The following is a 25,412-nucleotide window of genomic DNA, read 5'->3' on the forward strand; positions in this document are numbered from 1 at the left end:
TGAGCACCAAATGAAACTTCACATTTATACTACTGATTTTTATATGCACTTAGGGTACATTTTTCACAAAGAAATAGGCCATGAAGGATCAACAGTCTTTAGAAATAATAAAAGGAACAACCCGATGTTGACACGGAGGTCTTTACATCTGATTTGCTCCTCCCACATGAATAAAACAAATTAGGAGCATGACGCAAATCCAGCAGCCAGTCTATTACTCTTCATCACAAAAGTATGCCGTTACCTCATGGGTATTATAAATGGGCAACTCAGGCCCTGATTTAGAACTTGGCAGAGGGGAATACTCCGTCACAAACGTGACGGATATCCCAGCCACCGTATTATGATCCCATTATGTCCTATGGGGATTGTAATTCGGCAGACGGGATATCCTTTCCACCATATCAGGCCCTTAATTCACTGGTTGAGCTAAATAGAGAACCCCCTAACAGATTTTTTTTGTGAGTGAAAATACAGTCCTTTGTACTTTATTAGAGTGTAAACGTTTTGGTACAATATCTGGTAAACTTCTCCTACACAGCACTGGGATGGCAATCCCGCAATGCCTAAAACAGGCCATTTCTAATTGTTCAGTACAACAATTTCAAAATGGATGTTATCATGGATGTGTGGCGTATGGCAGAGATGTCATCATTCAATTTCAAAGCTTAAGGTGCCCACATGCAAATGTTTTTGTAATTATTTCTCAACTAACAAGATTAAATATTTTGTACAAATAAAATATTCAGTGTAGAGTGCAGAAGAGTCTGGGCAAAAAATTAACTCAGATTAAGTTTAATCTTGGGTGAATTGACCTTTTTTTCTATGAAACATTCATCATTAAGATGAAGAGATAAAGTCCCTCTCTTTTCTACAATTACATTTCACCTACAAAAATGAGTTTCAAATGCCTACATGACTGAAGAAAGCTGAGGCACCCAGCAGGGATGTATATAGGATACTTACTGGAAGTCAATGAAGAATGATATGAAGGAGAAGGAGCAGTATCCAAGCTCACCAACTAACGTTTTACTAGTGTTGTCCTATGACCATAACGCAAAATACTTTAAAATAAAAAGTCAATGTGTAAGAGTGTCATCTCCATCATTAATTTAACTTTTGTTGTCTCAACCTGTATTATAATTTGCATGATCTCCCATGTCAGGCAAGCAGATCGCACACAAGATGAAACAACTCTCAATCCAGAAATATAAAGTATATTCTTCCACAACCACTATTTACAAGAAAAACACAGACACTTACGTGAATGGCAAGTTTTGCCTTTCCATCCGTTTTGGCATTCACAGTAAAAATCATTCACCAAATCAATACATCGGCCTCCATTATGGCACGGATTGTGATGACAATCGTTGACATCTATTTAGAGATTAATAAACATCTATTATTGCATGTGAAATATATGTTTTACAAGGCAATTCAATATAAGTTGAGTCACTTACAAAGTAAGGCATAATATATTCAGCTAATTTTGGCTCCTTAAATTCATAATATATGAGGTTAGTACTCTCCAGAACTCTTTGGTATGGCCAGTACATGCTAACCACCACACACGCTACAAATGACACGGCTGAATGTAAAACTTCAGATTTTTCTCCCTCAGCCTTGACAAATAGTTGAAGTAAACTGGTGTGATGGGACGCTGTGTGGATCTATAGCAAAAACAATGTGATGTTTTCTACTATGGTAATGCCAAGCAGTACCCCTCTAGTGCAGGGGAAGGAGGAAGCATGAGCAAAATATATTATAATCATGGCTGGGCCAGATGGCTTAAGAATTCCTTCCACTTATGACCTCCCATTATAGAACAAATATGAATACCACTGGAGTTCATGAGGAAGACAACCAAGTAACTTCTCAAAAGTAGTGTTCCGAGTTAAAATCGGAAGCAACAAACTGCTGCTAGACTTTATGTGATGCCTCAGTATAACAATCAATTATTTTAGCTACACTGAGTTTCTTAAATTCCTTTCAAATGGCTTTACTCAAAAGAAACAGAAATGAAATTCAAATTTTACATTATTTTACCCTAATATCAAGCATCAATGGGAAGACATTTTAATGTGAGGCAAACAAACCTTTGTTTTTTCAGTACTAAGCATTTAGTGTGTTTGAGGAAACTGCTAGTGTGACATGGATACTCTGTACTAGCTTACCAAAGGCATAGTCTAGTAGTATAGTGAGAAAAGGAAAGACGTCATTATCACCTAAGGCATGATTGCATCTTATAAGTAGTGCAGTCTGCTTATCTGCTTCGGCTTTCTTCAATAGCCTTTCAACAAGGAGCTCATCTCTGTTGCTCGTCAACCAATCAATGTTGTTCAAATATTATTTTCCTTTCTCTGCCTCTTCACGGGGTAAATATACCACAGGTAATAGGATTACAAAAGACTGAGACTGAATATATAGCTAACTGTGGGATTGGAAAAGGAAAAAATTATCAAAAAAGGCCAGCACTAGCATGTTCGCCAACTTTTAAGAGTATATTTTTTATGATGATTACACCTATTATGTTTCTGGTCTGTTTTGTAGTAAAACTGAGCAAAAAAACAGAATAAATGTTAGTTCACACACCCTATTGACAAAGTAACTTGTAGAAAACCTTTTTACCAATGTAAAACACCACTTCTGGGTTCGGGATACAAGAATGATTTTAAAGATCTACACTTAAAATGCCAACACAGACACTGAAAGCTTTCCTCCTGAAAGGCTCGGACAGGAGGTTCAGAAACTGATGATGAATAAAGATGTCATGTGCATGCCCAATATCAAAAAAACATACATCTACACCAGCTAGTTCCTTGTCGAGAAAGGTACAAAAGCTGATTTTTAATGAACTCTTGTCTGAAGAAAATCAAGAGAGAAATTCAGGACGCTGGCACTCCATTAAATCAGTCCCCTGCCTACTTCAAGGAGGTTGGATGCACACCACAGACCTACAGGACATTTATTTAAAGGTCACAACCTGTCTAATTAAACCAATGTTTCCTTTAAACTAAATTATATGCCATTACATCTTTTGTTCTGATGTCAATGCCTCCTGACTTTTCAAAGTGCACAGCATTGGTGGCAGTCTTCTTCCCTAAAAGTAAATCTTTTTCTACCAGGCACTATCTTAAAAGGCCATCTCATCCACAATCAAACAAATTACTCCTGGGTTGGATTTTTTTTGCATCGTCCTTATACCAAAGGCCAAATTGCATATGACCTCCCCAAGAATGCTTGGAAGACCAATGGTGTAAAGGTCGGGGATATGGGGCAACAATATATAAATAGCCAATCACTTTTGTTATGCGTCCAAGGAAAAACAGAACACAAGTGATCCCTTTTCAACATACCGCCACTATTCAAACCAAAGTAAATGTTTTTTGATGCAAAATGTGTTACTAAATATGGGTGAGCCGAAGACAAGAAACAGCTGGTCAAAAAAAAAAAAAAAAACAGGAGTACCACATATGCACATGCTGACTTTGAGGCATTAGTTCCAAAATCAATTCTCCTGAAGGTTATTCTTTAAGGTGAGCCTCCTACAAACTGAACACATTGACGCAATTTCTTTGCACCTGCCAGGAAAGATTCAATGTCATTGGGTGAAAAAACTGTTTTGATCTGCTCTGAGGATTTTCATCTCAACCAAACTTGTTCACAGAGCCTCTGAACTGTGATAATTCTCCTTTGGCGTGGGCTCTTCAAATACAGGTTTTTCCTATGAACCCTTGAATTGTGTTCAACATTGCTGAAGTAGAAGTTAAATTCTTTAGTAGCCTCAACCCAAACATCTGTGCACTTGCGGGCTAGTTTTACTTGGTTTTAGTAAGGTTCTAAAAAAGGATATTTCGAGATTTGAGGATTTCTACTGCTCTAATTATTTTGATTAAAACATCTTGCTCCATCATTGTTTATGGAACAGTTTTTATTTAAAAAGTCTGTACCATATATCGGATGTTCTTTATTTTTAACCATTTCCCTTACTTTTTTTTTTTTTTTTTAATTCACCTTGGTTTGGACCCTTACATTCTTGATTTCTGCATCTGTATTGTCACATGGGTATTACATGGGATCTCATAGTTTGCACATATTTCTTGGACGTTTTGTTTTACAGCTCAGTACAAAATACCAAACAAAGGCAAAATATATCCTTAAGAAGAGCTGGTTTATTCATGTTCCATCTGTTTGGAAAGTGTTGCGTCTGAGTTCACAATTCACACAAAGGCTTTGACTTCTCAGTGAATTCTGATGTTTGGTGCCAATTTAAAGCTAAACACCACAAAAGTGTTACATAAATTGCCATTTGCCGGGGCAGACCAAAAAGAAGAATGAATTATTTTCAAGCTTGCCAGTTGGATTCTTTACACTATTCTTGTCCCCGTGAATGACTCGGTGCTTCTATTTTCCAAAATGAATATAATTTCATGTTTGGGAACCTAACCTTTCTCTTCACCAATAACCTTTTCTCGCTTTCTTAGTAAAAAGCTCGTCATCTGTGTCTTACTGGCATCATAGTGGTACGTTAATACATGCACTAATCATGTTTACAAAACAGAGTACCGAAGCAACTGGTGCTTATGGTTAGTTTTTGGCACAAAAATATATGTAGGTGAAACATGAAAAGAACACTCAATAGAATATCGACAAAGTGAAATAAAAACAATAAAAATCACAATTCACAGCAGAAACATCTTATAACTTTACTGAAAAGCAGCCACATTTCAAATATTGTTACATACTTATGCCGCAGAATTCTCCTTCCCAACCATTCGGGCAAAAGCATCTGAACGAATCTATTTCATCTATGCAAGTTCCACCGTTCCTACAAGGCTTCCCAAGACAGTCGTTGATATCTTAAAATAATAATAAAAAATAATAGTCACAGTTGTTACGATGTAGGGTACAACATAGTATATTCTGAAAACAAGTCTATATTTTAATCAAGTCATAATTATGATTTTTAAATTACTGTGCCGAAAACAGCTATATACTTAATTTGCTAAAATACTGACTAAGGTGATCAGTGAACATGTCAGCTGTGTTTATTCAAAACTTACTTTCATGGCAGTATTTCCCAATAAAGCCCTTTCCACAGGCACACGTAAAATTTCCTCTGGGTTGACTAATGCACCGTCCGTGAGGGCCACAAACATTAGAGGAGATGTATCGGATACCTTCCTGGGTGGCATTAGTGGAAATCTCTATTGTACAGCTGTCTATAACTAAAATTAGAAAGAAAGGTTCAATTGTGGCTATTAGAAGGAAATCACTAGTAACAAAAGAGTTATTAATTCTAACAAAGTCAACCCTACATCCCCTTTCAAAGTTTCAAGAAATGGCAAAATAGAACCTTACTTCAGAGAGCTTTACAAATAGGTGTTCTTGGCTTTATGGCTTTTTGATCCTTAATTGCATACAAATCTATTAATTACATTCATGTCTGAAGGTTAAGAGTAAAACCATTCTCCTTTCACCAGAACGTTTCCTTAAAGGGGCTTTCTGTGAAGTCTTCCTACCACATGCTGACCGTATTTCAATCTTAAACTCCAAAATGAGTGAATTAGGGATTACCTTTACAGGAGCTGTCCTTGCAGTGGTCCTTAAGGCGAGAACAATTCTTTCCATCATAGTCATCCGAACATGCACAGTAATAATCATCATCTAGCGCATAGCACTGAGCTCCATTCTGGCAGGGATTTGGTTCACAAAAATCCACGTCCATCTTAAACAATAAAGAATTAGGTGTCAGAAAACCAGAACCCAAATGCAATTTCAGTAACAGGATCACCTTCAGTGGTCAATGTGATGACAGGGATAATTTGGATGTCAATACTTAATCACTCAGCAAAGTACCCATCACGCTACCAGAATATGACCAAATTCTCAAACATGTAAAAGTATACAATTTTCTGGACTATTCAAACCACATGCCTTCAAATCTAAAGAACATTCTGCATTTTTTTAAAATTGAGAAATCCATCAGCAAATTCAGGAAGAAAAGCTATTCTAAAGAAAATGTAACCAAAACGAGAGGTAGTTTTTACATCCGGGGAGCAGATGGCTAAAGAAAAAGAGCAATCATTATGCAATGAGCAAAAATGTGTTATTTCATCAGCAGGCGTGCTTAATTACCCGAGTTGCAGAATTTTTTTAATAAATTGCTAATCACCAGTTTGGAGCATGTGCAGAAAGCAATGTCACAGACAGAAACTAGTGGCCGCAAAGTTATCTTCATTCACTCATACCAGAAACTAACTATCACAGAGGTGAGAATAAAGGTGAGAAGCAACGCCTCTGTGTGTTTAAATAACTGTTTCAATCGCCTGAAAGAGATGCCAAATACACAGCAAATCAAGATGTTAAAGGCTGGCAAAGAGCATTTTAGGGAAAGGATAATAAAACTATCAGAATCAATCTCAGTAACAATTTGGGACCTTGGCATTCACTTTCAGGTGAGATTTAGGTCGATTGTTAGAGACTGCTAGCCACTAAATAAAACTCAAGAGTTTTGTGTGGTCTACAAGTCAACCACAACGATCTCCTTTTGGTCTAGTCAACCTTTCCCCATCATGGGTGCACTGAATTGGACACCTTTTGAAGTACAGCTAAAGAGGACTTCACAAGTGTCAGTTATAAAATCTGCTGTGGTCCGTATTAGAAACCGAGTGGAGGCGGTGGGGCTTTCTTTTAGTTCAATTGCTGAGCTGGAATGTTCGACTTTCTGTGAACCTTTGCAATCCATGTGCACTCCAATGTTTTACATTACAGCTCACTTTGAACAAGTTATAAAGGCTAAAGGTGCAACGAGGAACCTGCGTGCAAGGAGAAGCTATAGTGCATGGTGTGTTTTTTGTTGCTTCCAGTCATAGGCATAGGTCTTCCATTCTGAGGTAAAAATGGTTAACTCCAAATGTAGTTTGGTTAAAAAAAAAAAAGACAGTTCACAGTGATTTTATAAATGGAATGGGCATATGTGAGCAGTAACACCAGCCAGCTGTTTCAAACCCTGCTCTAACACCTCAGGGACCTAAAAGGCTATGTTTTATGTACATAAAAAAAGAAGGTTAAACCAGGAGAAAATAAATACTTACCCCAAGGTGATTATGTTTGCTGGAAGTCTTGTCTCCAAGCAGATTCATCAACTTGTGAACTTATTTGGGGATGCTAACGAGCCAGCAAGAAAGACGGCTCCTGCCACCCAGGGCCAATATCCGACAATATCACCCCTTGAAGATACGCACTTCTACCTAAAACCAAGCACTAACTTACACTTGCAGCTGGTGATGCCGGCAGACTGGGAGAAAAACATCAGGGCCAGCGGATCCAGTACTCTGGCCCCACCACTGCATCCTGGCCGAGCGGTACTGGATACCACTGAAGGCAAGGAATGGAGAAGGTTCTGCAGTGCGTCATGGGCTGCCTGCACTGCCGGTGGAGGGCTGCTTGGGCTCGGAGAAGAGGTTTCGGCTGGTAGAGAGCTGGGCTCGCCATTTGCATCTAAGATGCAACACACAGCCCTCCCTTAGGGCGTAGCAGATCGCAGGTTGTGTGGAGGCCAAATGACTGCTGCGCCCAATTGGGCCAAACAACAATAGGATCGGCCAGGCTGCGGGTGGGGGTCTGCTGCGCAGCCGGAGGTGAGGAGTGCCGAACCTGCCGGGGGATGGAGACCTTTGTCTGTCTGTGAATTAGGCTGTGGCGTGTCGTCTTGCGCCTAGATTGTGGTCGAGGGAGTGGACCCAGCCCTCATCTGGCAGCCTAGCGTGGCCTGCACTGCTGGCGGTGTGTGACACCTGGCCCTTGCGGGCAGGGTCACTGTTGAGATTTGCTCTGTCACCAGGCGCTGGAACGCCCCCCCCCCCACCTCCTTCCCTGCTATACAGGGGCCGGTTGGACAGCAAAGCCCAGGGACCCAGGGACCCAGAGACAAGACAACTGGCCAGCTGTGGCCTTGTGGATGGGTGTAGACTTCTTCGAGTGGAATAAGGGCTCTGTGCCCCAGAGTGGTCGGATCTGGGAGGCCTTTAAGGTCATTGTGTGCAGACTATGCATGGCTAAGAGTAGAGGTGTTTTGCGGTCATCCAAGGAGAATTAGGCAAGCTTGAAACCAAACTTAAGACTGGAAGGGGATCTGGGGGACACCACCTACCCCACCCCCCCAGATCCTAAAGTGGCAGGTAAGATACATGAGACAGTCACGGAATATCAAGCCACACCTGAAAGAGAATGCCTGTTCCGTGGGAAGCATCACACTGCCAGGGAGTATGGTGAGGGAGAAAGGCCAGGGTGTACGTTGGCTTCAACTACACAGATCCCCCGGGGATCTAAATTTATACTAGAAGTGCTTAATGAAGAACTAGATGTGCAACATACCATACCGGATATATTAGATACGTTCTCTAAGCACTTTCGACAGCTCTACTCCTCACAGAGTCCTCCCACAATCCCTACTGATACTTATTTGGGGGATGTCCAGCTGGCATGGCTTAGCGATGCCCAGCAAGAGTTCTTAGCTACCGAGATCAAAAAAAGACTAAATTAGGGAAGCCATAACACAGCTGCATCGGGGGCGCGCCTCGGGTACCAACGGCCTACCAGCTGATTTCTATAAAATGTACAAGGGCACGTTATTGCCTATTTTGAAAGAAGTGTACAATAAAGTACAGCAGAATGGTCAACTTCCCCACTCAATGCTTGTGGCCAAAATTCTCACTTTCCTTTAACCTGAGAAACCACGAAATAACTGCGATTCATACAGACATCTCTCACTTATTAATTGTGATGTTAAAATCTTAGCTAACATCCTCGCTAATAGGCTACACCCATTGATGTCCTTTTTGGTGAGACGCGACCAGTCGGGATTCATCCCTGGATGCGCAACCTCACTTAACTTGCGAACCCTCTTCGTCCTCATGCAAGAGATAGATCCTGATTTAGCAGCAGCTGCAGTGTTCCTTGATGCCACTTAGGTGTTCGACTCTGTAGAGTGGGAATACCTAATGGCAGTAATTCAGCGTACGGGCTTTCCTCATCCGTTCTTTGCTTGGATAGCCCTGCTCTACAACCCGGGAAGCCACTTCTGTAGGGTTCTAAAAACACAACTGATTAAACTTGCATGGGCTGGCAAACAACCGCATCTTCAATGGGAGGTATTCGTGCAGCCCTTTTTTGGTCGGCGGCTTTGAAGCCCCAGATATGGAGCTCTATTACCTGTGTGCCTAGGCGTACTATGACACTTATTGGTATAAAACCCCACCATATATGCCGCACCTGGCTATCGAGCAAGGATGCAAGGCGCCCCTTCCAAGTGTCGCTTCTTTGGGTACCCATACAGACAGGGAAGGCGCCTGAGATTCGACAGTCATATAAACGACAACTGCGTGGCCTAAACCTGACAGACGCACAATGGTTTTATTGCTGCCAACAGATTGAAAGCATAATTTAAATTTTACATTTTTGCACCAAATCTACTATATGCCTGCCAGATTGCATAGATATCAACTACGTCCCGATAGTAGACGCGAGAGATGTGGAGCAGATGAAGCGGATTTTCTACATTTGGCATAGGACTGTGCGTCTGTTTGAGCGTACCGGGAGGAAGTTGCAGACGCGCTATCTATCAGACTGGCCAGAGCATCCAGCTGACGCCACTCTTGGCCCTATTAGGTCATACTGCAGATATTGAGAGGGGAATCCGGAAATATATGGCTCTTGTTCTGCTCTTGACCAAGAGACGAATAGCGTGTAGATGAGGCAGGGAAGAGCACCCAAATTTAAAGAGTTACTGCAAGACCTCATATGCTGTAAGGGCCAGTTAACTACCTACAATGAGCTCCTTCTGGTGAGCTTAAGACCCCGAAATATCTGGGGCCCCCTGCAGACAAACAAATAGATCTATCTGCGAGACTCATCAGCCAATTACTGCTAACCATCATGACACTAAACACTGGCTATATACCCATGCTTTCCTTATCATCAACTCCGCCCAGACACCGCATTCACATAATGACACGCAGGTCACTCATGCTCAGTCTGATGCCTGCACTTATAGATAACTTTACTTACCTTCCCACTAGGAGATGTGAATGGATGATCCTTAAAGTATTATTATAGCACAATAAAAGTGTGGAGATCAGTATCAACTGTATTATGTCTCATTATACGCTGTCTACATGCTGCATCATTACACTGTACTACATGTCTGTTTGGCTTAATGACAACGTTTATAAATGTAATAATAATAAATAAAGAAAACTTATGAACTTATTTCCCTCAGATACTGGAACCAGAAACACATTTGTACCATCAACAGTGACACAGATTTTCAGAGGTGCCATCGTGAAAGAAAGACCATTATGACATGAAAATATGGTAGCCACCGCTCCACCAATGTCTGCTCCTAATATTAGTCTCTGAAGCAGAAAAAAAGGCTTGTTCGGTGTAATTGATCAGTAATGAAGTGGAACACAACACACAGTGAGAATGACTACCACTGTTACCACAAATAAAAGTTTGTGATGGAGACATTCCTAATCAGAACGTAACTTCTGAAACGCTCATGCTATACACTTACTCTTAATTTTGCAGGTGGGACAAAAGGAAGTGCTCAGGAGTCTGCTCCTCAATTAAGGAATCACTGCTGAAGAGTGTTGCTGAATCTGGTTTTCACTATAGTATTTAAATGATAGTGCTTAGAGGAAGAGTGAAAGATGCCTGCTTTGCCATGATCAGAGACTCTGCCTATGGCACAGTATTCAGCATGGTCAATTATTCCTTAGGTTGTAGGCAATGTATTCCATCTTGGGATTAAGTGAACTGACTCACACCAGGCTGCACAGAAGTACAGTAAGAGTGGGACTCTGGATTTCCATTGTACTTGTGATATCTCAAGAGTCTTTTGCAGACATCCATGTGTGGCTGACCAACACGTCTTTTTCCGGGCTTCAAAGACTATAACAGTAAGGACGCTCCTTAACTAGAAAATCCAAAATTACCTCAGGCAAAGGCAATGATTTTATCCTGCTATCAGCTGGCTAAGCAGTAGGGTTTCATGAGACTCACCTTATCATATAAATCTCCCTCCCTTTTTTAGTGTCAGTACCGGACAACTTCCAATAAAAGTGTCAAAAAATAAACTCTTCAGGTCCTCAAAGGGTGCTCCCAAAATACGAATCCATAACACAAGAGTGCACGAAGGTCAAAGTATCAAGAACCCCAGTTAGTCAGGTACCTGAAGGGGTACATTATTACTCTGTTGGTATATAGACAATTTACATTTACATCACAGAATTGCATTTCCAATTGCAAGATCATCATTGTAGCCGTCTTAGGACTACATTAATGCAACCTATGCGTGAAGTGTAGTTTTGCATACAATGAAGGATGATCCTCCAGGCAAAACTAATTAGATGTTTCCAAGCAACGTCATCTTCTTCGTGGAAGAACACTCGGATGTTGCTAAGCTTGCAATCGCATTGAACTAAAGGGGAAGCTAAAATCCTTAAATGATGCAAGTTAATGGAGATGAGGGATAACCACACTGTCTGTATTAAGTCGACGGATATCTAAATAAAAAACAGAACAAAAGAGTGCATAAAACACAATATTGCATAAATCACAGGGACAGTATCGATGTAAGAAGTGCAGAAAGGAAAACCTAAAGTGATATACTAAAAGCACGAAACTACAGTTCGTCGGAACTTTCACAGAATGCATCTCAGTTTCCTCAAACATGTACAATCATGCTGTACTTTTAAGACTGCACTACTTAAAACCAGCCAAGAGAATTTAAACAACCCACCCACGCCTTCGGCTATTTGGCACAACACCTACCTTCAGAGCATTAAAAAAAGTTTATGCTTAACACTTTGTACGTTCACAAGTGAATTCTTTATTAAATACAGCCTTACTTGAACGTGCTTAAATGTTTTCAATGTTAAACCTTTTTACTGCACCAAGGAAAAAAACTCCAACCGAAAACAAGTCTTAAAACGTGAACTTTTGCGAATTTCGACCACTTAAGAAAGCCACTCTAATAGGTTCACCTGATGGCTTTTTGACGCATTTGTTTAAATTAAGCTGTACTTCGTAATTCACAAACAAGGTACCTGCCTCCACTTGCATTCTTTGTATGGATAATCTAGCTAAACGCAGGTTCCTTACATTCCCCTACATGCCAGACTGAATCCGGAAACTTCTTAGCAATTGCTTCTGCATGCTGATAAGAGGCGCCATAGGACATGATGGTAGCTTCATCCCGAGTCCAGAAGCAAGAGTGCAGTAGCTAGATGTCATTCCTGTGGACGGACATCAGTTTACAAGACAGCACTGTGCAACCCTTAGAAGTGGATTGTCAGTGAAAGCCTGAGATTGTGAGTGTGTGGAGAATCTGACATGGAGGATCAATAACAACGGTGTCTTCTCGGCAGAACGTGGAGGTGTGTGGGTGGGGGGGAGGGGTGTATTCGCGTGAGGAATCTGTGGTAAGATGGAGTATCCACCAGAAACGTTACCAAAGGTATATAAATTGTGTTTTTGATGAATGTTTCTAACAGCATAATTCTCACCTTCTGAATAGAGTTTAAGAAATAAAATTCAAACCAGGAAATCCTGGTCCAAAATGGCTCTTCCTGCAGACCTGAGAGTCAAGACAGTAATGACTGATGAAAGTAAGGGCATATGCCCTTGTAGCCTCCTGGCAGAAGTCCAGCACTATAACACCCCTGGTCAAGGCTATAATTGTGGGCTTGGCTCTGGCAGAATGCGCTGGAAGGCCGTTGGGAACTTCTGTCCTTGCCAAAACACAGCACATTATTATGCAGAGAACGGTACATCCAGATGTATCTGCTTCTGGGCTGTTCTACACTTTTCAGCACTGGTGAACCCTGTGAAAAGTTGATAACTCGCCCAGTGCTTCTTAGTCCGATTGAAACAAAATGTTAGGGGTCCTTTTGAGATTCAAACGATGAAGCCTCTTCTATTCTTTTAAGGGATGCGGTGAAGAAAAGCAAACGGGGATAGGAAAAGGCAATAATATCATATTTGGCAGAAACTATACAGTAGTCCGGAGCACTTATTTTCATGGAAAAGTATATTGTGGTTGCACTGACTGCGTCTGAAGTTCAATGACAAAGCATATGAAAACGACCATGACGAGAAACAGTCTTAAGAGTATGTAGCCTCAAAGAGGAGCTGTGCAAGGGCCAAAATGGCTGTGCGGATTAGGAAAGTTAAGAACCAAATTAAAGGCCCACAGCAACGTAACAAAAGGAGTAGAAGAAACCCTGTATGTAAGGTCTTTCAAAGAAATGCATCACAACTGGTGATTTAAATAGAGAGGGTTTCAGATAACTGCACAAGATTGAAAGAGCAGTCAAATATCCTTAATTAGTGTCCACTGAAAGTCCTTGATGGGCCAAAGATAAAACAAATAAAATATAGGTCAGTTTGGTCGGTTATGAATCAGTATTTCGGGTGCAACACAAAACTATAAATGTGTCCCAGTGGCCGGTTTAGACAAACTTTGTAGAGGGGGGGCCCATGGCAGCTAGGATGACATCCACAACATGGGGAGGAAGACTGACTACATTCAACTAACACCGCTCAATCTCCAAACATGGAGGTGTGGGTGCAGAAGTCTGCCCTGCTGCTGTGACGGAGACCCTCCCAAAGAGGTATCATGATTGAAGACAGATGCTCATGTCTGGTAATAACACTCTTCTTGCCCACTTCAGGGCTACTAGGATGGCATAGGCCTAGTTGCTCCTGATTTTGTTCGGACCTCGAAGCAGGAGAGATAGCGGAAGATAGGCTAACAGGAGCCCCATGCTCCACTCTACTCAGAATGCCTCAGAGAGCCTTCTTGGGAATTCTAGCGCACAACAGATTTGATATTGCATGTTCAATAGCAGTGAAAACATCTAGCCAGGTTTCTCCTCAATGCTGTAAAATACCTTGTACAACCTGAGAGTGCAACTTCCGCTCGTGATCTGCCAGTTGCTGCCGGCAGAGTTCATCCATCCTGGTGTTCAAAGATTATGTAAGGTGGTCCATCATCAGAGCAAGGCCCTGGCGCTCCAGCCAGCACCAGACACAAAAAGCCTTTTGCATAGGACCCCAACTAGTCCTGCTTGTTAAAGTACACCATGGCATTGGGACTGTACGTCCTAACCTGAATCAGCCTCCCTTTGATGGACATAGGAAGGTTTTCAGTGTCAGGTAACTGGCCCAGCAACTCCAACATCCCAACAGTGATTTATCTGTCACCACCATCTGCTCTGGGGAATTGACGCAACTTCGAATGCACTTGAGACATCACTGCAAATCTTTTGCAGTCGCCTCCAACCCTCGTGTATTCCTTCCAAAACGTGGATGGAATCAGACCGGTTCCAGTGGTGCTGGGCCCACTGAGAATTAAGGTTCCACTGCAGAGTACACATATGCCACCTGACATAATCAACGAGCAGGATGCAGATCATCAAGAAGACCAGAAGCTTCGACCAGAAGCCTCAGAGGCAATCAGGAAACACCGGAATCATAGCCTGAATATTATCGACTCATAATGGAGGAAAGGCCTAAAACTGTACTATAACCAACATGCCTCCATTTAATAAGGAGCCTATGCCAAGGAATCAGGTGTGACTTTGGCACATTGATAGTGAACCCCAGCGATGTCAGGAAGTTCACAATTGTCTCGAGATGGTCTACGACCGACTGTGGCAAGCTCACCTTCAATAGCCAGTCACTGAGGTAGTCAAAAACAGAAAAACCCATCCCCTGAAGATGTGCTGCAACCACCGCTATCACCTTCTTGAACATCTGAGGACACTAGGGAGAAGAAAGAGAAGCCCACCAAATTAAAAATGCTCCTGACCCACCTGAAACAGCAAGCTGTGTCTGTGGGACTACATGACAGATATGTGGAAGTCACAATCCAGTCACCTGGATCCAAGGCAGATGGAACCTTTGCCACAGTGAGCATCTTGAATTTGTTCTTCCTCAAGAAGGCTTTTAGATGGTCGAGACCTAAAATAGGACGAATGTCTCTGACCTACAGCACAAGAAAATAGCAGGATTAACAGCCAGTCCCCATTTCCTCTGGCTCCTTTGGCCACAAAAACTTGCAGTTGGAGCATAAAGGCCACATACTCCTCTGAAAGATGTTCTAATGTGGGCAAAGGATGGAGCAGGACTAAAAGGTATGGCAGGGCACATCCTCTTTGGATGAGCTGGAAGGCCCACCTGTCAGATGTTATATTTTGCTACCTTTATAAGCAATATCTGATCCTGCCGCCTGCAGGATGGTCATTTGTTACTAAATACAAATGAACGCAGTTTGAAGGCTGTTGCTGCAGGGCCTGGAAGTTTGTTGCTCCTGGTGGCCTGGACTTTGTCTGCTTGATTCATTTACCTGACCGCAAAGGACTGGAATGCTTGTTGTGGGGGCTCTGGGCCTCTGCACTGGCAGAATGCCAAACCCCTAGAGTAGCCAGGAAAAGAGCAATACTGCCTGGTTGCTGATAGCCTCAGTGTGGAAAACATCAGCAATATGCACTTGTTGCCCACCCTCTCACACATTTCTATTGCTAGCCATCAGATCTGTCTGGACTTTGCTCTCAAATGTTAAGGGCACCTTGGCCATGTCCATGTAGACCACTCTGAAATGGCCACTGACATGAAAGCTTTAGAGCAAGTATAAATGTTTTCATCTTGCTCACCTTTATGTGGAGGCAGCGTCCAAACAATCCCAGTAGTGAGTTCTCGACATCCCACCCCTGCCCCCACCCCAACCGCAACCCGATCTCCCTCCCTAGCTCTGAGTCAGTCATTACAGTGACCTGTGATTCAAGTAGACAGCAGGGTCATCCCACCATATGTTTGTAACAGTCAAATTGTTGGCATTAAAGGTGGAATGGCTGGTCTGAATGTCCAGAAATGATTCTGAATCCAAATGGAGTTATACGGAGCCCATGCACAACTTCTGGTGGAGAACCACTCCAATCCATGATTCACTCCTCTGGAACTTTTCCAAAGACCTTTTGAAATTCCAAATGCTCCCCGTGAACAAGTACATCTTTGAGGGTACAGGAGAGGCTTTTCACCATGTCACAGAGAACCAATCATCAACAATTATACTGAATTTTAGGGCCAGTCTAGATTCTGCTATTCCCCGTGACACACTTTGGATAGGGACATTGTTCGGGTAGGGGTAGCAGTGGATCTTCTGTGAGCAGAACAAGCCAGTCACATGGGCCAAATCGTAGTAAAGAACAAAGGGCAAAGTGTGGGTAGAAGCAGAGCTTTCGATATTCCTACAGTTGTTTCACACTGTAAAATGGAGATACTTCATCTAACATGTAGTACAAGGACCAGAGCCAAAGATACCATCTTGCAGGGAGGTAAGGACTTGTTAAAATTCATAAAGCTCCAGGTTGGAGCAGTTCATTCTTTTTACCCTACAAGAGTACTGAAAGGGAAACCCTTACTCCCTTTAGAAGGGTGAGATTAGTTCTATTACTCCACACTCCAAATAGTGAACCTACCAATAAGTATGGAATGCAAACCTGTGCCAATGACTACATAGGGTCAGCTATGGGAGCTAGAGCACAAAGCCCCTAAGCAAAGCAATAGGTCTCAAAGACTGTTGGTTAAGTGGGTTCCACAAAGGTAGTAAAGCGTGAATATCGCCTTTCCAGTAAGACTCCAGAGAGACAATGTGTTTCGCCAGTAAAGACTTAACAGCTAAGTAGTGTCAAGATAAATAGGAATACTGCAGAGTTAACAAACTGAAATCTATAACACAGTTGACCAATGATGTAATAATACGATCCAGAACAATCCTCACCTGACAGAAAATTCCAGCGTATCCCTCCGGGCAGCGACAGTAAAAACCATTGACTAGGTCTTCACAGTGCCCTCCATTTTGACATGGATTACTGAGGCACTCATTCAGTTCAATCTCACAATTCTTTCCAAAGAATCCACGAGGGCAAATGCAGTGGTAACCATTTAGTTCATCCTGGTTGCAATAAGCAAAAAAAACACACATCATTCTTTTGACTGCGATCATTAGCATAGATCAGCAACTTGACAGGAATCGCAGTACTTTAAAGTGATATTTTGAGCAAAGGACTTAAGTAAAAGTGATGCGTCCAATTGCCATCTGGTACTGTTTTGTTTTTTTGTTTTTACTAGTAATGGGAAAACAAAATGTTAAACGACTATACTGGCAGTGACGAGTAAAGGCACAATTATATCAGTGTTTCTCTATGTAACCTGAATTGCATTGTGAGAGTTTTTATAAATTACCTTACAAATTCCTCCGTGTTGACACTGCCCACGACAATCATTAACATCTAGAAACAGAACAATAAAAGTCACTTAACTGCTGTCATAGGAAACTCATTTATCATAATATTGTTCTAACAAAGCAGAAAATCACACACCACAGTCATGCAAAGCCAATCAGTGAAAAAACGTAAATCGTGAATAAGATTTATTGCATCCTTTTGGTGATGAAGGGGAGGTAAAGTGAGAAAGAAAATATGAAGATGGCATTCTAAGGCTTTGTTATGAAAAACACATTGTTAACAAGCAACCGGGTTTTGCAACCCAGGTTGATGTTTAAACATATAATTGTATTCCTATTCCCACCTCAGACAGAGGCATACAATAGATCAGCACGTTCCAGTATGAGAGAGATAATTTGGAGTCCAGATTTTTCGATAACGTAGAAAAAAGGGACAGATATAAAAAAAAGAGAGGAAAGGAAATAGACCTGTCGAGATAGATCGTGAGTGAAAGTCTGAAAGGTTGAGACAGAAAAAAAAAAAAAATTTAATTATATATAACAACCAACTGTGCAAATGTGTCTATAATGACACTGAGCGGTTGGAAAAGCGGATACAGGTATCCAGGTCATGCCCAGTGCATTTTAGGACCGTTGCACGAGATGTTATGTACTATAAAAGTGCATTTTCACGTTTTTGTTGGTTGGAAAATCGCAATTCTTGGGTATTACATCATAACCAAAAATTACGAGGTTTAAAATAATTCGAAAACGCGAAATAAACCACCCAGCCATGTACAAAACAAGCTCAAATAAACATAGGTACACAGAGACCAGACAAACGTCTTTCAATCTTAAGTAAGAGTAGGTGCATGATTTACAGGTGGCTCAGCAATGACTCATGCACTGCGTCTTCCCCCACAAGGCAGTGAAATAAACATGATATTGTATTTGGAGCTATTGTTTATGACAAATGTCCCGAACTGATAAAAAAAAAAAAAAAAAATGCTCGTTGGCACATGTACACCAACAACAAGTATAAAAACTTAGACCTGTGGCTCAGATTTAGTACTCATATATTCATAATCTTGCATTACTCCTCGACTAAGTATTTTTTGTCAGCTCAAAACATGACGACTTATTTTGTATTATAGGCTAGACGTTAATGTTATCCACAAGAGTTCATCTGCGAACTTTCAATACACAAGTCTTCAAATTTAGCCTTGTGCTCCACACAAATAACGGGTGCATCCCTTTCCTACTTTCTATAAGTACAGTTCAATAATATCATTCAGTAAATACTAACTGATATGACAATTTACGCCTGTCCATCCTCGAATGCAGTCACAGTAATATCCACCAATCAGATTTCTGCAAGAGTAAGCATTAACACAGGGTTTCCCCTCACACTCATTAGCATCTGTGAAACAAGACAAAAGAAAGCAGGTAAAGAACACAGCAAGACTCCGTACCACCAAGCAGATATGACATGCACATGCAAGTATCTCAATATATTACAGTACAATCGTTAAGGCCACAAGAAATGTTTCTTCTGGAAAAAAAAAATCCACAGCTACAAGTTGCCAGCAAAAGATTAACAGATTTCATTTGATCAAAGTGTAATCTTGATGGAAAGTAGAAGGCAGTTTCACAAACGGAAACATCTCAAATCATCAGAATTCAGCCACAAAGTTGTTTGTGGGAGGAAAAAAAAGTGAGTCAAGAACTGCAAGGGAGAGGTGGCAATCATTAAATACTGTAATGTGTTTGTGTGAGCTGTTACTACGGAAACACCTGGTAACTCCTCTCAAATCAATAATCACCTTTTAAACTGAGAGCAATTGTGAGTCTTGAAAGGAGGGTAATCAAGACTTTCAGGCAGGTGAAATTCTCTTTCATGTGCCTACCATGGAGTTCCTAAGTTATTATGTTGCTACAGAAGAAGGCTGACTATATTTGGGCCAGTCAAGGCCAATAAATCATATTTAACTGAAGGATACACCGGTACCCTTCTTTTAGTCTGCAAATGTGCCTTTTCTAGAGGCATAGCTAACAGAAAAGATGAGGCTGTGAAAAGTCTATAAATGATGTTTAGTAATTGGGGGTGATAATAAAGGAAGATTCAAACATGATAAGAGTGCAAGGATCGGGTAAATCATTTAAAAAGCATCTCTATTCTGCAAAGAACAGGAATGGCTGCTTTCTGACTGTATGCTACTATACCACCAATAGTAAAGCTGAAAAGGGAACTTTGTGAGTAGAAAAAGGGACATATTAAGGGAAGCAAATAATTCTGTGTCAAGACCGGAGGCAAGGATTACGCTTCATCTTCCTTCGTCTTTTTTTACAGCAGTCATAACTTAAAACTTAATAGACAATTTCCCAAACACTCAAGGGAAAAAGTCACAGTTCAACAAATGCTAACGTCCAATCAGATGATGCTAGGACCGTTCTGTAGTCCCATGACTCTGTTGCCGCCTCCACTTTCTTCGCTGCTCAGCAGCCAAGTTGAGTGCCTCAGCTCTTCACTTCTGTTATTAGTGAAGTGTACTGGAGTGAACATTTTGGTAATGTTTTAGTGGCAGAGAAGTCAGCAGTAGGCGACCTTTAAATTCACATTTATATGTGTTTTAAAATTGTTCACATTTTATTTTGTGGTGGACGTTGTGCCTATCATGGCAGATGTTGTGCCTACCAGAACTGACAAAGTGCTAACATGATTTAACATTGTTGAAATATTTGAATCATTAGAATGAATTATTATGAGTAGAAATAAATAGGATTGATGATTTATTAAAGTTAAATGTGTGCAGGAAAATAAATGCACATCTCTGCCATGTATAATGTAATGCATTAACAAAGATTGCAATATTCAAATGCTTTTTGAAAATTTGGATATATTACTAATGATGAATTCATAAGTTTGCATATTAAGTGTTTTATTATTGACAATATTGATGCACTGAATTTCTTGTGTTAGCATAACTAGACCTGAAGTTTTCATATTGCAGTAACATTAAATGTCAAGTCATCTTCTTTCCAGCTAACATGAATTTTCCATTAAATCTTTCACATAAATAATAAAGAGTCCCATTGTGTTATGTGTATGTTTTCCTCCATTGACCTTGAATTTGGTACATCGAGAGCTGGAGATTAGGAACCTGGACAGACACCATTGTTTGTTTCTTATGAGAACATTTGGGACTATTGCAAGCTGTGGGAAGATGGTGGAATGTATCAAGTAATGAACAGAGTTGCTAGTTATTGCCAGCGTCACACTAAGGAGAAATGACTTCACCCAGACCTGGGAATCTTCATTGTTGTTGCAAATCCATCTTGTGTTCTTATTCTCATCGGATATTGCCCTTTATGAGTAATGTGGACTCATCGAACTGACCAATTAAAATGCTTTGAATATTTCAGAATAGGGAACTGAATTGTAAGTTTCAGGGCAGAACCCCTTTGAATTTTGAACTGTTAACTTGTCCCCTTGGACCTTTCCTAATTTCCATGCGCAGCCCATGTCCTGCACTTTTCCCCCTGATGGTGCTTCTGATAAACCTTGCTGATGACATTGCTTTGCTGACAAATTTGAATTGCATGCTGATCCCAGGGGCGTTATATTCAAATGAAATGCTAAGTGTCCCACCTTGCTTTGTTTTTCTAATTAGTTACTATGTTGACACATGCCTGTTTTATTTTTGTAGTTAGACTAAACTAGCCCGAGATAGATGATTTTTTTCAAATTATTTTTGTCTTCTTTCTCTTTGCCTTATGCCCGCATGTGTTAGTCTGTTCCCACACATGCTTGCCCTAATTTGCGAGTGATAGGTTACCCCTACACCTTACCCACCCAAATTTTATATACTGATCTGTTAGCTTGGCTTAACTAATGTCATCATCAAATGATTTAAAATATATGTCTGTAGCACAAATTGTTTCTTTGTTGGTATGTGTAGTTCTTTTGGAATGCCTAATGGTATTGATATTAAGTAGAATAAACTTGTTTTGTAGATTTGGTCAGCCTATTGTTTTCCTTTATTTGTATAATGTAATATTGCACACAATTTACATTACTTTGGCTCTGTTGTTATAATAAAGCTTTGACATTTTTCACAGATTGGAGTTTTGTTTCCATGGCTACATTGGCCATGGTGTTTAAATTTATTGTTGTACTGATTGAGTTTGGAATGAACTACTTCCTCCTCAGTGACCTCAACTACCACATTGACAGCAACACCAACACCGCTTCCCTGCTTGACAACCTCACCACAACAGGTCTAAAGCAACTGGCCACCTCACCAACACGTATCGCTGGACACACGCTCAACGCTATCTTCTCCACCAGCAACATCACCACCGTTGACAACACCTTCACACTTCTCTGGACTGACCATCACTGCATCCATTTCACCATCACCTCACCGGCCGTCCACCTCCATACACTCCAAGCCCCAAGCAGAAAATGGAACCGGATCACTAAGGAACAGCTCTCCAATACCCTCAGCAAGTTCCACCCTCCAGCCCCCACCGCAGACACAAACATCTCAGCACAGAACTTCCACTAATGGATCTCTGAAAGCGCCAACACCCTAGCACCTCTACGTAAGACCTCAGTGAAACACCACCTCAGGAAGGCAGCTGGTTCTCACCATCACTCCAGGACTCCAGGCGCACCTGCAGACACCTAGAGAAAAGGTGGAGGAACAGCAAATCCCTGGAAGACTACGAGGCCTTCAAAGCTGCCACCAAATCCCACCACCACCTCATCAGTCACCACATTTTCAACAAGGCCAGCACATCCATCGCACCCGAGCTCCAACACACTCTCAACTGCTCCATAGAGACAGCCACCTTCACAGAGGATTGGAAGCACACCGAGATCCACCCGCTCTTGAAGAAACCCACGGCCAACCACAGGACCTCAAGAATTACCACCCCACCTGTCTGCTGCCACAGCCAAGGTCATCAAAAAGGCTGTCAACGCTCAGCTCCGTAAGCACATCAAGGACAACACCCTGGACACCTCCCATTTAGGCTTCAGGAGCAATCACAGCACGGAGACCGCCCTCCTCGCCACCACAGAAGACATCCACTCGCTCCTTGACTGCGGCCAAACAGCAGCCCTCATATTACTGGAGTTATCGGCCGGCTTTGACACGGTCTCACACCTCACCCTCTGCTCCAGGCTCTGCGCACCCAGCATCCGCAGAAAGGCCCTACAATGGATACACTCCTGCCTGTCTGGCAGAACAGAGTGAGAATCCCGCCTTACATGTTAGAACTTATGGAGATCAGCTTTGGCGTTCCACAGGGCTCTTCCCTGAGCCCCACATTCTTTAACATCTACATGGCCCCACTTCCATCCAACATCAGGGACCACGGGCTGAACATTGCCTTCTACGCCAACGATACCAAGTTGAACAAGAAGAATTTCCACAACAGGATGGAAGCCTTTGCAGCCTGGATGAGGGACAGCTGTCTCAAGCTCAACTCTGACAAGACAGAGATCCTCATCCTGGGAACATCCACATCAGCCTAGGACAACTCCTGTTGGCCATCGACCCTCAGCAGCCCCCAAACCTAACAAACCACGTACACAATGTTGGCTTCATCCTGGACTCATCGCTCACCATGACCCGTCAACTCAACTCAGTCACATCCTTATGCTTTCACACACTCCGACTTTTTGGGGACATCTACAGACGGATGCCAACGGACTGCTGCAAAACTGCAACCCATGCTCTGGTTACCAGCACACTCAACTATGGCAACAGCCTTTACACTGGCACCACCCAGAAGAACCTGAAGAAATTGCAGCACATCCAAAACACCTACGCCAGACTCACCGTGGACATTCCCCACAGCAAACATATCTGCAATCACCTAAGAGACCTCCACTAGCTTCACATCGAGAAAAAAATTATGTTCAGGCTCTTTGTACACGCTTACAAGGCCCTCCATGACCTAGGACCCACCTACCTCAAACACCGCATCACCTACTCCCTCACCAGTCGTCTCCGCTCCGCTTCACTCGACAAGCACTAGTCACAGTACCCCGCATACGGAAGGCCTCGGCTGGTGGAAGATCCTTTGCCTACCTCGCGGCAAAGAGCTGGAACACCCTGTCCCTGCACCTCATGCAGTCACCATCGCTACCTCAATTCAGTAAGGACCTTAAAACCTGGCTCTTCAACTGAAGCTCAGATTACGAACCCCTTTAGCACCTTGAGACCCTTACGAGTGAATAGTTGCGCTTTATAACCCCCGATCTGATTTGATATACGATTAACCACACTTCTCACTGGGTCCAAAGATCCCATCGTCCTTGGGGAAAAACATTTTTTAATCCTGACTGGGAGGAGAAAACGTGTTAGCAAGTGATTGTGATGCTTTGTAAGCGTATTAAATGTTTATTGCAGGGTTTTGGAATTGTTTGCTTGAGCAGACCAATACATGGCCGGAGGGATGCTTGTCGCTCCTCCACAGCCACTGTCAAGTTCTCTTGATGCGCTGTGGCGCCTGGGGCCACTGCAGTGTTAGCCTACGGCCCCTAGAATTACAAATTTCCTAGCTAGTGTAATGGAAAGTTTCAATTCTATTAAGGACACGGAGGTGAGGATTAACCCACCCGCATGGCCTCCCTCCCTAGAATGGAATATGCTTTTGTTATGTTCATGGTGTTTCAATGAATAAGAATGTCTTGAGCACGCTCGTTAACTTGTGCTGCGCATTTTTTCCAGTTTCAAGTTTTCATACACATTTGTTCATTTTATTCCTAGGATCCAAAGGGTCAAAACAGGATTAGGCATAATACTCCCAGTCTGCAGTTGCAAGGCGAATGAGGAGGCAGCAGCGACAACATGAGACTATAGAAGGGTCCTGACATCATCTGATTGGACGTTAACATTTGTTGAACTGTGGCTTTTTCCCTTGGGTTTATGGAAAATTAAGTCTATTCAGTTTTACAGTTTTAAGTTAGGGCTGCTGTTAATAAAATGAAGAAAGATGAAGTGTAATCCTTGCCTCAGTGTCCTGAATAGAAATGAAACTATCTGTTACGCTAGCTAAGGCATTTTTCATTCCTTGTGCCAAAATGAGAACATATCCCATACAGATGAAGCATTTGGAAAGGGAAGGAGACATCATAGCATAAGAAAGCTTCTCACTATGAATTTAAGTGTGCTATTGCGGCGTAAGTGCATAAAGTGCTACATACTGTGTGGGTTGTGGAAATCCTGTGAGATGAAAGTGAAGGCATACAAGTTGAGAAGGATAGTAAAAGTTTAAAGGACTAAACAGGTGTAAACAGTCTAGAAAGACGAACAGATCCAGTTTCACAAATTAAACACTAGCAGCAAAGCGGTTTTTATGTAGAACAAAATAGAAAAGGAATTAAAAAATACCAACAGTGGGTATTAAAAATCGGACTGGTATTTGAAGAGGGAAGGGTGGAACCAATCAATTCTGCACATTGTGCAACATAAAAAAATATAACAAGACTCTACATTTGGTAAACAAATGTGTAGGTAAGCATCACAAGACAAGATACAGTAATTGATCAGAATGTTTTCAGAAAATGAAAAGAAAACAAATGTAAAGTTAAGGGGTTTGTAGGATACTGAAAGTGAGGCTACCAAGAAGGCCAAATTGAAGGCATTCGGCCAATGTAAGGTTTTAGGTTACCTGACTATTTGTTATGTTGTCCTAAGTACAAAACCAATACAGCAAACACAGCATTTCAACTGCTTTGGATTGGGCTCACAGCCTAAAACTTGTCACATCCAAGGGAATTTTCCAAATAGTTAGCATCTTCACCAAAATTCTGCAAAGTTCCCCAACAAGTCTAAAAAGAAACTATTGGGAACGAGGAAAAAGTACTGTAAAAGTTTATAACCCATTCTATATAAGGATCGCTGGAAGACAGACTTCTAAACTTAAGTTATCTCTTGAACACAAATTACAACTTTGTGCTCCAGTACGGTGTTCTGAGGTGTAAATAAGGGTACCACTGGCACACTTAAAAGGCCGAGAACATTTACAGTTATGCAGATGGTTACCAGACAAAGCATGAGAGAAAAAAGTGGTGTAGGTGTATGCATACAAAAAGAAACATATA

General features: G+C 41.7%; 1 protein-coding gene across 2 annotated transcripts in view; it reads right to left on the reverse strand.

Annotated features, from left to right (window-relative positions):
- The window catches only part of JAG2 (jagged canonical Notch ligand 2), a 265,230-nt gene that overhangs the window by 56,077 nt on the left and 183,741 nt on the right, over window positions 1-25,412 (reverse strand). The window contains exons 10-16 of one of the 2 annotated variants that reach the window (XM_069207327.1): window positions 18,600-18,713; window positions 17,314-17,360; window positions 16,850-17,023; window positions 5,578-5,728; window positions 5,064-5,228; window positions 4,746-4,859; window positions 1,264-1,377 (exon numbers count right to left, since the gene is read on the reverse strand). In XM_069207327.1, the coding sequence (XP_069063428.1) occupies window positions 1,264-1,377; window positions 4,746-4,859; window positions 5,064-5,228; window positions 5,578-5,728; window positions 16,850-17,023; window positions 17,314-17,360; window positions 18,600-18,713 (879 nt within the window). The remainder of the gene's footprint in view (window positions 1-1,263; window positions 1,378-4,745; window positions 4,860-5,063; window positions 5,229-5,577; window positions 5,729-16,849; window positions 17,024-17,313; window positions 17,361-18,599; window positions 18,714-25,412) is intronic. The other variant, XM_069207328.1, reaches the window with a different exon arrangement.

Source organism: Pleurodeles waltl, chromosome 9 (assembly GCF_031143425.1).
Source record: "Pleurodeles waltl isolate 20211129_DDA chromosome 9, aPleWal1.hap1.20221129, whole genome shotgun sequence".
Classification (NCBI taxonomy): domain Eukaryota; kingdom Metazoa; phylum Chordata; class Amphibia; order Caudata; family Salamandridae; genus Pleurodeles; species Pleurodeles waltl.